Source organism: Perna viridis, chromosome 4 (assembly GCF_037379345.1).
Source record: "Perna viridis isolate PV_CMFRI_1.1 ecotype Kerala chromosome 4, ASM3737934v1, whole genome shotgun sequence".
NCBI classification, from domain to species: Eukaryota; Metazoa; Mollusca; class Bivalvia; order Mytilida; family Mytilidae; genus Perna; species Perna viridis.
Window position 1 is genome coordinate 15,491,738 of NC_142448.1, and position 12,681 is coordinate 15,504,418.

The 12,681-nt window shown below is 31.3% G+C and overlaps 1 protein-coding gene across 16 annotated transcripts in view; it reads right to left on the reverse strand.

Moving 5' to 3' along the window:
* The window catches only part of LOC148619037 (paired box protein Pax-5-like), a 56,386-nt gene that overhangs the window by 19,030 nt on the left and 24,675 nt on the right, over positions 1–12,681 (reverse strand). For 12 of the 16 annotated variants that reach the window (XM_088578538.1, XM_088578552.1, XM_088578551.1 and 9 more), the window contains exons 3-4: positions 11,585–11,605; positions 690–855 (exon numbers count right to left, since the gene is read on the reverse strand). In XM_088578538.1, the coding sequence (XP_088434664.1) occupies positions 690–855; positions 11,585–11,605 (187 nt within the window). Of the gene's footprint in view, positions 1–689; positions 856–968; positions 1,203–2,942; positions 3,272–9,058; positions 9,364–11,584; positions 11,606–12,681 lie in introns of those variants that run through there. The other 4 variants (XM_088578541.1, XM_088578548.1, XM_088578546.1 and 1 more) reach the window with 4 other exon arrangements.

Sequence of the window (12,681 nt, forward strand, 5' to 3'; positions counted from 1 at the left end):
ATATTTTCCATGTTGGAAACTGGATTTTAACGACGCATCGACAAAATTAAATGGTTAGAGCTTTTTTTACACATCATATTAATATTATCATTATTATTTTATCTTAAAAAATGTACAAAACAAAATTATAAAATCAATGTAAAAATAATTTTGAAATTGTGTGTCAAATCACAAGTATTAAAAGGAGAAATATTTTATTTTTAAATTTGTCATCATCATGTCAATATGAATTTGTTATTCGATATTTTCTGTAATCAAAAAAAAAAATTCAATACTACTCAAATTGCTTAGAAAAGTGTGAATAATTTATGAATAAAATATTCAATTTTAATAAAAACCTATTTTTTTTATCAATTAAACATTATTACTCAGAAGAAATAATGTTTTTTTTTTCCGATGTTGGTTTGGTAAAATTATATATAAAATGTTTACAACTCTTAAACCTAGATGTGTTTAGTACCTTTCTTAGTCATCTTATACGAAATTAAAACAACTTATGGTACAGTGCTAACCAAGTTATCTTTCAGTTATCATTAATAAATCAAGTTTATTCAAAGCATTCACAGTTGATTTTTTTTTAACATTGAAGGATTTACTAAAAATAGGCCGTATTTTCTCTAAGCCTCTACACCTAAATTGAAGAAGTTTTTGTATATACGAAAATGTTCATGTAAAATAAAAGAACTTACCGTCCGAGTATTTTACTAACACATCCATGAGACACACGAAGTTGCCGTGAAATATCACAAGGTCGAACTCCTTGATGAGCGAGTTCCACAATTCGTTGTCGCACAACATCAGGCAGAGGTCTGCCGTTGACGAATACTCCTCCTAACTGATTTACTCCGCCATGACCTGAAATGTAGTCAAATAATAAATCATAAAGTTTTTAAGACTTCAAGAATTTAAAACATTGAAAGGTGTCAGCCCGTAAGTGAGGTAATAAAACAGTAAAATGTAACATTTACCTGCAAAGGCATCGTAACTACCAGCAAATACATCATAAGTGTGGCGAGGGGGGAGCTGGTAGGCCAAATGGGAGGGTGGTCCATATGCCCCCGGCCACGTGTTTTGCATGGTTGGATAATTAATAAGCCGTCCGATGGTGAGGGTTGATCCTCTGTTATGGGATATATGTGTGAACCCAAAACTGGGTACCTGTTTAACACTACTATTGTTATTATTATAGCGACCCTTCAACGCAATAGGTTTATTTTCAAGTGAGGGTTCAATGAGCAATCATGCGGTCTAAAGACTCATTAGAAACGGCAGTCATTCAAGCAAGCCAATCATCTCCTACGATCTATCCGAAACATTTCAAAACCTCAAAATTCAATTGAAATCTTTAAAACAATTAAAACTTTAAATATGAGCTAATTAGTTTGTTCAAAATTAAAGGGTTTTAGACTCAAACAATGCCTGTTTTAGTTTTTAGCTCCACTGTTCCAGATGAAATGTCAAAGATAATTTTGATTATTGTTTTGACCATTTTATTTATATACCAAATTTTAGATAACTGTGATCAACAGATAATCGGCCTCAGAATCAAAGAGACAGCAAAAAATATGTCTCAATTTTACATCATTAATAATAATCTGAATTCGTAATATGATCATTTAACCCTAATTCGCTCATGTACATGTTATTTAAGCTTGTATACGTCTCGATGATTCAGACTTATGAATGAATTAAATATTCTTTTTCTGTAAAGGCATATTGCTTTGTTTCAAACCAGAACTGAACTAATTATTGATACATGTATTAGGGTAAATAACTTATATGTAAATGCATGTAAATATATCTACAAAAATAGAATCACTAACTGGTTAATTTAGCGGATCAAATCTTGTTGATTTTTTAAAATTTTAAAAACTGAGAAACGCACATCTCCATTTCGTCTCCTTTTCGCAACTGCAGCTTTAGCTAATAATACATACACTTCACAATTAAAAACAAATTATACCATCTTACAAAAAAGAATGTATAATAAACATTGCTTAAATATCTATTGCATGTAAAATAAAAATCAATATATAACGTGCCTTCCAAACTATCTTTAAACAACCGTCGTATCACATGTAAAAGGTTAAAAAAGCATTTTTGACATTTTGTCCTACCGGGTTTATTGGATGGTGAGGTGGTTTAAAATCCAATTAGAGCCCCAAGATTGTCCGACACAAGTCATATCATCAATAAATTAACAAAAATACAAACACTGCTAGAAAAGAAATATAAAGCCTACGGCTACCTATATGGTCTTCATTTCGACAAATGTTTTGAGTCTGGCAAAATTTCGTATTTTAATTGTAGAAGCATGGTGGCGTGTAAACTTTTATTATGCTTGTTCTTATATATTTGAATGATCACAATCATATTATTTCATGTTCTCTGATCCGGCCACTGCACGCCGATGTAAGAGAAGATGGCAGAGAGGGTTCCGCACTATTACCGACAGGTCGTGTGTACAGTTATGTCGATATCAGTCTAATTTTGTGCGCGATAGTCCGGAAAAGTTAATTTTACACCTAAAAGGTAAAACAATCGTTAATGCAAACAGATAACGTATAGGATCAGTAGATTCTCATCACATTCTTGTCAAAATATGCATAAGATGTAAAAATAAACTTGTAACTGAACATTTGTTGTAGGTGTCGTCGAGGCAATGGATATTACACCAAGAAAAGCTGACCAAATCACAATTATCTGTATGCCTATTTAAGTTAAATGCAAGGGGGGTGGTATTTTGGTAAAAGGTTCAAACAATGTTTGAAAACAATTTACGCATGAACTACTAATTTATTTCCACATTTAATTGCAAATAAATAATTACAGTAAAATAACGTAGAAATGGTTCCGTTGAACATTTATCATCGCGAATTACCTAAGTTTATGGCCAATCTCCAAAAATAGTCGGAGCATTAAACAAAAGATTATCAACTTACTCTTGCAAGAATGATAAAAATCCATCATATTTAAATTAGGGTTATGAAACCGGTAAGCCGTTGATAAATCCATGATTGTTTTAAACGGTGGCAGCTCGGGTCGGTGGTTTGCAGTGATCCGGATGGCCTAAAAACCACACGGATCACCAAAAGTATAGTAAAAGATGCGGCTGCTGTGAGAAACACACAGAGTCACCAGACTGTCTCTCTCTCCCAAACACTTTCCTTTAATTTATACAATTTAATGGAATTTTAACCAAGTTTAAACGAGTGATATTTTATATGTCGTAGTCATCGTCGATAATTATGTTTCATAAATATCAAGCTATAACATAATTCAAGCTTCAAAAGCAATGTATCTAAAGATTCTATTTCGATCCGGTTCATCGATCAAAGTCTGTCCAGCCCTCTGAACCTTAGAACCTGCCTACCTGTAACATCACAACTCAACTGGAACCCTCAGCCATTTGTCAGTTTGTCATCCGTGTATTGATATTAAACAGGTAACAATCCCATAAATGAACATAAAGCGGAGGCATTCTAACCTTACATTACATTTTAAACACAAATTATAATACACCCTTGAATGTAAATATCTGAATGCTGCATTTATTTTACTGTTCATGGTTACAAAAACCTATCTGATGCATAAAATAACTTTCTCAATACATTTATGTGAATGTCTGTTTATATTACTGCTCATAATACATCAAAAGTAAACTGCTCATTGTCGGGCCTCCCTTACAATTATAACAGGGACATTAAATTACAAACTGAATTTTAATATACACTAACTTCACCTTCCACTACTCCTTCATTCAAGCCTGTCCCTTTATTTAAATTGAAAAAGGTAGTTTTAAAATATAAAATACACTTCCATCATTTTTCTTTAAAAAACATTAATACAAAAATCAAAGCCGAAAATGAATGATTTCATAGAACAAATTACATCTATATTATACAGGTACAGCACCATCACGTGACCAACACTTCAAGAAACCAGAAGACAGTTTTATTTTGCTTTCTCTGATACTTTTTATAAGGAAGAAATTTCTAATACGGAACAAAACAAAACATTTTTTTCAACATATTATGAAGCTTGTTGATGCAATTATATCTAAGAAAGAGTTAGTAGGTACGAATACGCGACAAAGCAATTGGACATGTCTTTACAAGTCTCAAGGCCTTCTATACTGACCAAGTATTCTCAGGTTTCAATTTCGTAGTGTTCTATAACGTAAAATATTGGATGCCTTTTTATATTCTACATTTTTGTTTAAAACCGTTAAACAGCATTTATGACAGACAACTGCGTTTTAATTTATTCCAAGACTTATCATTGTCTTTTATTAAGATATTCCCTGCTATTGTTTCTGGAAATGTGCATCTGTTTTCTAAGGACTTACAACACAATACGAAGAAAAGGACCTAATGCATCGTTTAGCATCATGCTGAAACAACTTCGAGGAAGTCTAATTTGAACTCTGTTTTTTCCAACTGAGATGACAGTATGTGACAGCACAAACTGACAGCTTTCGTTACGGTACAAAACACACACAGTCACATCACTGGTGTCATTGTAACAGTCCTCACAAAAATACTTTCTCACATATGGTACGTATCTATTACATGGAAATAGAATTGTCCTTGTCCCAAAACAAAAATATTTAATTTACTATCTGGAAATGCATGCGCAACTCTATTTATACACAAGTAGCATCACAAAAATAAACGAAAGTCGAACAATTAACATCATGTATTACCACACGACTACAAAAACAATGAAAAGAATCAACTTGCAAAATCCGTAATCTGAAAAGGGGCAAATCTATACACATACAGACATTGTGATACAGATGAGTCACTCACAAGTCCGCTAATTAAGTGATGGGTGCAATATGTATTTTAAACATTTGAGAACTCCGAGGAAAAACTCTTTGTAACCGGTTTTTATTCCTTTAAACGTAAACTTATAGACTATTGCTCTTCGCATATTTTAAGGGTGAGAGGGTGAGACACCATACTTACATAGTACTGCCCTTCAAATATCAATCATTTAAAATTGAGAGAATGAAGATTTTGTCCGTGTTTAATTATTACCCATAATTCAGATACTAGACAACCCAATAAAGGGAGGCAAAACAGTGGCATTTTTCTCTTTTTTTTTAAGTCAATACGGTTCCTAAAATAAAAAAAAAGTGGGCCATTTTCTCCCTAAGGAATACGTGCCACAAATATTGAATTGAAATTAAAGGATGATATCTAATTATATGCATATATATAGGTTCAGTACTGATAAACATTAGGAGAAAATCATATCTAAAAAAACAAAAATAATTTTTGACGCTACAAATATCTAAAGGCAGATATATGTAATCACAAAGTTGTATTTCTTAATTAATATGTCTACAGATTAACATTGCCATTTTGAAGAACAAGTTTTTTTTTAAATTACTGAAGAAAAATCCCTGAAAAGAAACTGTCAGAAAACTTTTGATCTTCTTGTCCTATCAGATAATTTAAAACGACCCCAATTACCTCTATTCGGCTTGACCTCTTTTCAATCATCTAAAAGACTTGAAATTATTACAAGAATCAATAAGTATAACCAGTCTTAAATGTCTTTGCCCACAAATTTAGTAATGATTTCAATTTCCTCGGAGATTCGGAAGTAGTTCCAATTTATTTATCTTTCGACAAAAGCTGATAACAAAATATAAATTTTTCATATGTGTCGTGTTTGTCAATTACATGAATATTAAGGAACTTCATAAGGCTTTAATCACGTTACCATTACAATTTTATTACTGTTGAAGAATTTACAGTAAAAAGATGCAGAACAAAAGAAGAAAGCATGCATGTAGGTAATTTGTCGCCATTCATATTTTTACGAATTACAAAGTCAGAAATAAGAATAAATATGACGTTCTATCTTCGATTAGATTACTTCCTCCTTTCGTTTGAAGATATTCGAAAAACAATTCCCTTAAATAATTGAAGAAGCAATTTGTGTGCAAAATACTGAAACAATAAAAAAACATTACGTATTTAAAAACTTATTCTCCGCCTTAGAAGACATATCTGAAAAGGGAGGACAAGACCATGATATTATTCTAATAATTTTAGTTTCTATTCGTCATGCAAGAATATTTACAATAGAAAAAGAGAAGGAAAGGATGTTTACCACCTGTGACAGCATGGAAAACGACAGTTCAAAGTTTTAATAGAAAAAAAAATAACAACGATTAATACAGATAATTAAACACAGGACAAAATCTTCATTCTCGACCCTCTCAATTTATTATACTCACGCCATGTGGTTTACATGGACGAAACTAAAGGCAACACGTGTTTGTCAGTTCTATGGGAAAAAATCAAATTGGTAAAATCGCTCTTTTTCTGTCTTTTAAATTCCTACGAGCTTAACGTATGTGGTCGTACATAATTAATAATCTTCTTGCATGCTGATACACCAAAATGTAACTGGCTCCTTTTGTTGCGGATGAGATTAATTTCCAGTGTAGGGACTTATTTCTAGAAGTATATTGTATGGTGAATGTCTTTTAATTATTAACGTTATGTTAGTTAATTATCAAAAATAAAATTTCAGAAGCATAATGAAAAAGATATTCAAAGAAAAACAAAGTATCTTTTCATGTATATTACTGGTGTAGCCGGGTCTACTTTTTGCAGATAGACTTTTTTCTTCTTTTAAAAATCACCATTAACAAGCATTGATTAGTACAAGTAAGTATATTGAATGTGTGCAAATGCACAACCGTATGTAAATTAATGTACATGCATAACATGAAAATATGCAGCGATGCAGATACACATTTTCTCTTGCCTAGACGGAGTAGTTAGATCGGGTAATTTACACTTGAGGTATTTAATTTAAGTATGTATTTGAATTCACACACAAATTTGAAGTTAAAATACATATGCACGTAACATTGAGCATGAGAATGGAACTTAAAAACATTATGCAATTATTTGTCGTGTATAATTGAAATTTAAAGTATCAATAAAATATAAGTTTTTTTTCTGATACAATATATAATACTAATGAATTATGCTACATTTACTCTTTTTTATCTTCAGTTTTCAAGCATTAAACAAAACTAATATATGTTAATAAACGCCACATTTCATACATGGATAATAAACAAAAAGCGCTATCTATGGAATTATTAAGGGACCTTTGCCTTTTGATTAATTAACTAATTTCAAACTGGGAATGAATAAGTTGCAAATTCTTTATTCCCAATGAAACAGTTCATTTGTGCTAGACCATCAATAACATCCTTCAGGGCAAATATTCAAAGCAGATGAAAAGTTTTGAAGGTACGAATTGTCACGGAAAATGATAACATTAACACAAAATTAGTCGCGCACTTGTTCACAATATCGTGTCCTGTTAACCATCGTCACGCCAATTTTCACTCTATCTTTTACTCATCCCTTAAAAAGACCTTAATTGACCCCGATCTGATAAATATCTACCATTAAATTTCTTTCAAACTTATCATTTTCTCTCTCAATAGTTCTCGAATTTACATAAAATACATATAAAAATAAATAGCAAAACCTTTTTATGTTAGTGAAATTTAAAATGGGGCCAAACTGTCAGTAATATTTCAATTGCAGTTGCGTGCAGTTTATTTTTTTTTAATAATAATGAACCGATGTTAATTTTCATTGATATAGAAACTAAAGCTGGCGAGATCGGTCACTTTCTCCAATTTATCTTTGGTCCTTCAGCAGAAGGTTGATTAATGAAGACAAAGCAAAGGTCACAATATGAAAACGTTCATTCATTCAGAAACAAGATTTAAATCATATCATCTAGTTTTATAACTACATTTATTAATAATTTCGTATTTATATATGGTAAAGCAAATTAATATTTTTGACTGTTTTAAAACAGCATACAAAGATGAAAGAGAACAGGACTTCGAAATCTTTATGATATTAAACAACACGCCAAATTCAAATTAGAATGTATTTTGAGCTTTACCTATTTAATCAGTTCCATCTCATCAAAATAAATTGTTATTTTATGCACGAATATGAAAGGTACTATCTTTATTTTTATCGTGGAGCTGAACTTATTGGTTCCATATTTAATAATTAAATGTTTGTATTAATGGGCCAAATTTGTATGCCTATAAAACTAGTCTTGTACCCCGCACATAACTTATATTTTATATAAAAATATAACTTGTTTGATGTTTTCTTGATAACGTCGTACATTTAAAACTTTTTGTCGGCCTTTTTTCAAAGTTCAAAGGAGAAAAAAGGTGATTTCACCTTTTACGCCCTCTGGCGGTGATGATAATCAATCAACGATCATCTATCAGGGGAAAGTGTTTCTACAAAGAATTTTTTTTGCCATCGTCTTCAAATATTTGTAATAAATTTTAAGGCCATAATGTCAAATAGTAAATAACATTAAAGGTATAAACAAGTCTATTTCCCATTTTCAACATAATATTGAAGTTATTGCTCCTCTTCGTATTGAAACATTGTTATTTTTATCAATCATCAACAGATATTTGTCACATGAAAAAACTGTTTTTGTCTTGAGATACTCAAGATACGGTATTCTCATATCTTTGGGAAGTAGACATAAATTTATGGTAATTTCTCACAATATACTGCAACAAGCACCGATTTATTCCTTGATAATTTTGATATCATCTAAATGTATTATGCAGATTTCATCATCTCTTTCTGGCAGACTGTAAATTTTCATCGTTAAATTAGATAAATCTTTCACTTTAAATACAAACTAACACTGTTTCTATTTATTAAAAGCCATTTCCACTTCCTAAAAATTCTCTTTTTCTCACATAAAAAATTTTGTATGATAGAACAAATGCACTTTTAATATATTTTAATCAGAAAATATAAACATTTTTAGGCTTACTAATATTTTATCAAAATAAAGGAATGTAGAAGCAATTAAACTAACAAAAAGAAGGGGAAAAAAATTAAAAAATAAAGATGTTCAGTGATTTTTTTTATAATAAGTAATCTTAATAAAGTGATCTATATTATCCATCAGATTAACATAAAAATACATATTTTGCATTTTAAAATTGACAGAGTGTTACCTTTAATCCGTGTTGGCTTTCTGTTAAAAAATGCATTACATCCACCGTGTTGAAAAGCATAATGTCCGTAAGTTGGTGACACAGACCCAAAACGGCAGGCCGAGTTAGTGACTGGCCCTACTCCCTGATAAGCACATGGGTTACTAAAGTCACAATATGACCCCTGTTTATAAGAGGGTTGGTAAGGGTACGGCATCGAATCACCAAGATATATCATTTTCCTTACTCTAAAGAATTTAATTTACCGTATAGTATGTAGCACTATCGTTTACCGATGCTAATTAGTTAAAGTAAAGGAATTTCTTCCAAACACTCGCTTTCTTAGAACAGCACTGAAGTGGATAGCAAGTTACATCAATACATCCAAGTGTCGGATCGTTTAATAAATATGTTTCATTCGCATCCTTTCGTCTAATCGGACTCATTCATATTCAAAACATTATCCGTAACGAATGCACAAGCTCGCCTCATAAGACGATTCCCTCCTCACACAGATAAAAGGATCGCATGCAAATCGGCAAAATGACACTCACTATCTACGATGCGTTCAAATAAACATGTTTGTTAACAAAGTGGGCGAGAACAAATTTAACAAAACACTTGTTTTACTGCTCATTATATTCAGAGATCCTGTCAAAAAATGGTCAGACACGCGCCTCAGAGCAACCTTTTTTAACCGTTACACAGCCTAATGGTTACAGAGTAACGCCTGGGATACAGATTAAATCTTACTTCATCGCCAGCATCACACACAAATATTTTCTAATCGGATTTCACTCGTTTTCGTTCCAGCATCCGATTTTTTCGTTACAATGGAGGAATTTTTTAAGTATTAAGAAATTGATTTTTGTCCAATCTGTTCAAATCATCATGCCAAAAGAGAACTCAAACTTTGATTCGTTATTTACAGAAGACAGTAAATAGTCATTCTCTTCGTCCAAAAAATTTTTCAATAAAAAAAAATAAAAGTTGAAAATCATGAAATCTTCAGAAAAGCGATTATTTTTCTTAAGCTTTCATGATACCCGCGTGGGAAAATGAATTGAAAATCAAAATGTAAATTTATTCCTCAGCATGCATCTCTCTGATGAAAGCATTTTTACCTTACCCGTGGGTCTATCTAAATAATTGTTATTCGTTTATTAATCTAAATGAGACAATCAGAGACCAATTGCTCGACTTTATCTTGGGATGATACGGACGCCGTTTTCTTGAAGATAAAACGTGCCAGATAAGACGGTGTATTAATTAAGCTTTGTAGGAACTAAACGTTTCATTATCTCGCTGTTAATTGTCAAGAATTCATTATTAAAGAGACAATTTATGCAACCAATGTGCAGGTTTTATATCTATACTTCCAATCCCGTGAGTGAATAAACAACTGAAAATGACATTAACAAAAATTCCTCTACCAGAACAGCAAAATTTAAAAAACGACAAAATAATTACAGTATTCAATACATGCAAATTAATGTGAAAAACGTTTGACAAAAACCACCCATCTCGTCATGCAAGATTCAGTCTGTATGAAATCCAGTACATATATGACCAGGTATCTAATTCGGTATTTTTCGGGTTACGGGTGCATTTTAATGTAAATTATTGACAACAAATTTGACTCCTTTGTGTCTTAATCATCGTTGTGTGGTTTGTAATAATGTCTCTGCTTACTTCTGTATCAAACAGTAAAGATAAAGTCAAATCGTTAATTTGAAAATTAATAGGACGTTTCTTCTTTGTTTCACTACAAATATGGGTAATATTTAATTGTGTTATGTTACAGCTTCATCCACAATGAGGTGTTATTTCAGCTTATTAGCTTTATTGTAAGATATCTGAGCTTTAAGGCGAAAATTTTATTTTGCTGCCATTAAATTCTCACCTCGTCCGTCAGATTTGATAAGGGCGACGAAGCGGACCAACGATTGCAGTAATTACGTTATTTTGTGCCTTTGAGACAGAATGATAAATGCTGAGGAGAATTATCATAATATTCCGTTAATAGCCGAGAACGTGTTAAACTCAAACTTTCAAACTTACGAACTTATCAAATTTTTTTTTGACAAATAATATAAATTTTCAAAGAAAATTATTATAGCAACGTTTCAATTATTTTTAACATTTCGAATTAGTTTTTTTTTACAAATACCGAAACGACTATTTCTGAGGTCTGGAACTGATGGCAGCAATTCATCATATGCCAGAATTTTAATTAAAGCAACATTCATTGATCTTTAGTAGTTTCCTCTCAGATGGCAGATAATTTTAAGTGTTTTGAAATGAGTTATAATATCAAAGGTTTTGACTGAAAAGACGAATTGCAATATGCTTTCTAAAGTTAAACTAAATAAAACTTAATGATTAAATTTATAGTCTTGAGGCCATGATTTTTTTTCATAGATTTTTAATCGACTTTCTGATTGCAACTGATTTTTTATACATAAAACCAATGCGTGTGTCTTAATGGTCATATGTGCACAGAAATTAATGAAAACGAAACGAAAACATAACAACTATTCAACATACCAAATATATCTTCTGATTGTGCTAAAATGAAACAAATAACATACGTCAATTATATATAAAAATGAAATATAATACTTGTATTATATGAAATATTATGTTTATTAACTTGTTAAAAATCACAAAAACATAAATTTATCACATCAAAAATCATTTCTGAAAAACATATTTAAAATAAGGCGGTTACCAAATAATCTTCATTTGCATAACAAATGTCTACACTAGAAACCGTGACTGTTTGCTCCGCCTATAGTTCCGCCTATCTAAAAAAGAGGCGGAGATAGTAAACAATATTACACTAAAGATCTTGTTCTCTTAGAAATGTTTGTATGTAAAAAAATCAATGCAATTTTCAAAGCTTTTATTTTGAACACATCAGGAACTAATGGCCACACATCTAACCACAAAAACAATGTAATACAACATCAATTGGCAACTCGATACACATAAAAACCTATATACGGTTTGCCATAATAAAAACAGTCATACGGGTTATTTGATTCGTTTTAGATTTTATCATATCTGGTGTTTTAAATAAATTCGTAAACAAACCTTTGAAGTGACTAGTCAATTTTAAACAACGTATGTGAATGAAGGAGTGCTATAGGAAATATGTATAGCGTTTGATACCACAACAAAAAACATATAATATGGGAGCATAGTGGTTAAAATATATACACACAATTATATAGAGCAGTTCATTGACTTAACCAAAGCAATGCCATCATGATATGTCAAAAATTGTGTAACTTTTGAAATAGAGAATATTAATGCAGAATCGCCATCTCCTTTCCCTCAACGACAAAGAGTTTCCTGTGAGCCTTTTATTCGACATTTACACGATCCAGAGAAACCGTGAAATCACATTGAGATGTCAGGTTATCTAATTTAATCTTAATTCTTTACTAGAAAATGTGAATATCGAAATCCACCCAAAACTAAGTCTGCATTTAAATGCACGGCAACTTGCTTTCATTAAATTTTCTGCCCACCCATAACATGAATACTTTCTTCTAATACGACACTATATGTGGCCATAGAATGTACAACGATATATCATTTTTCAGACGATTTTCATGTTTATATTCGGCATACATTAA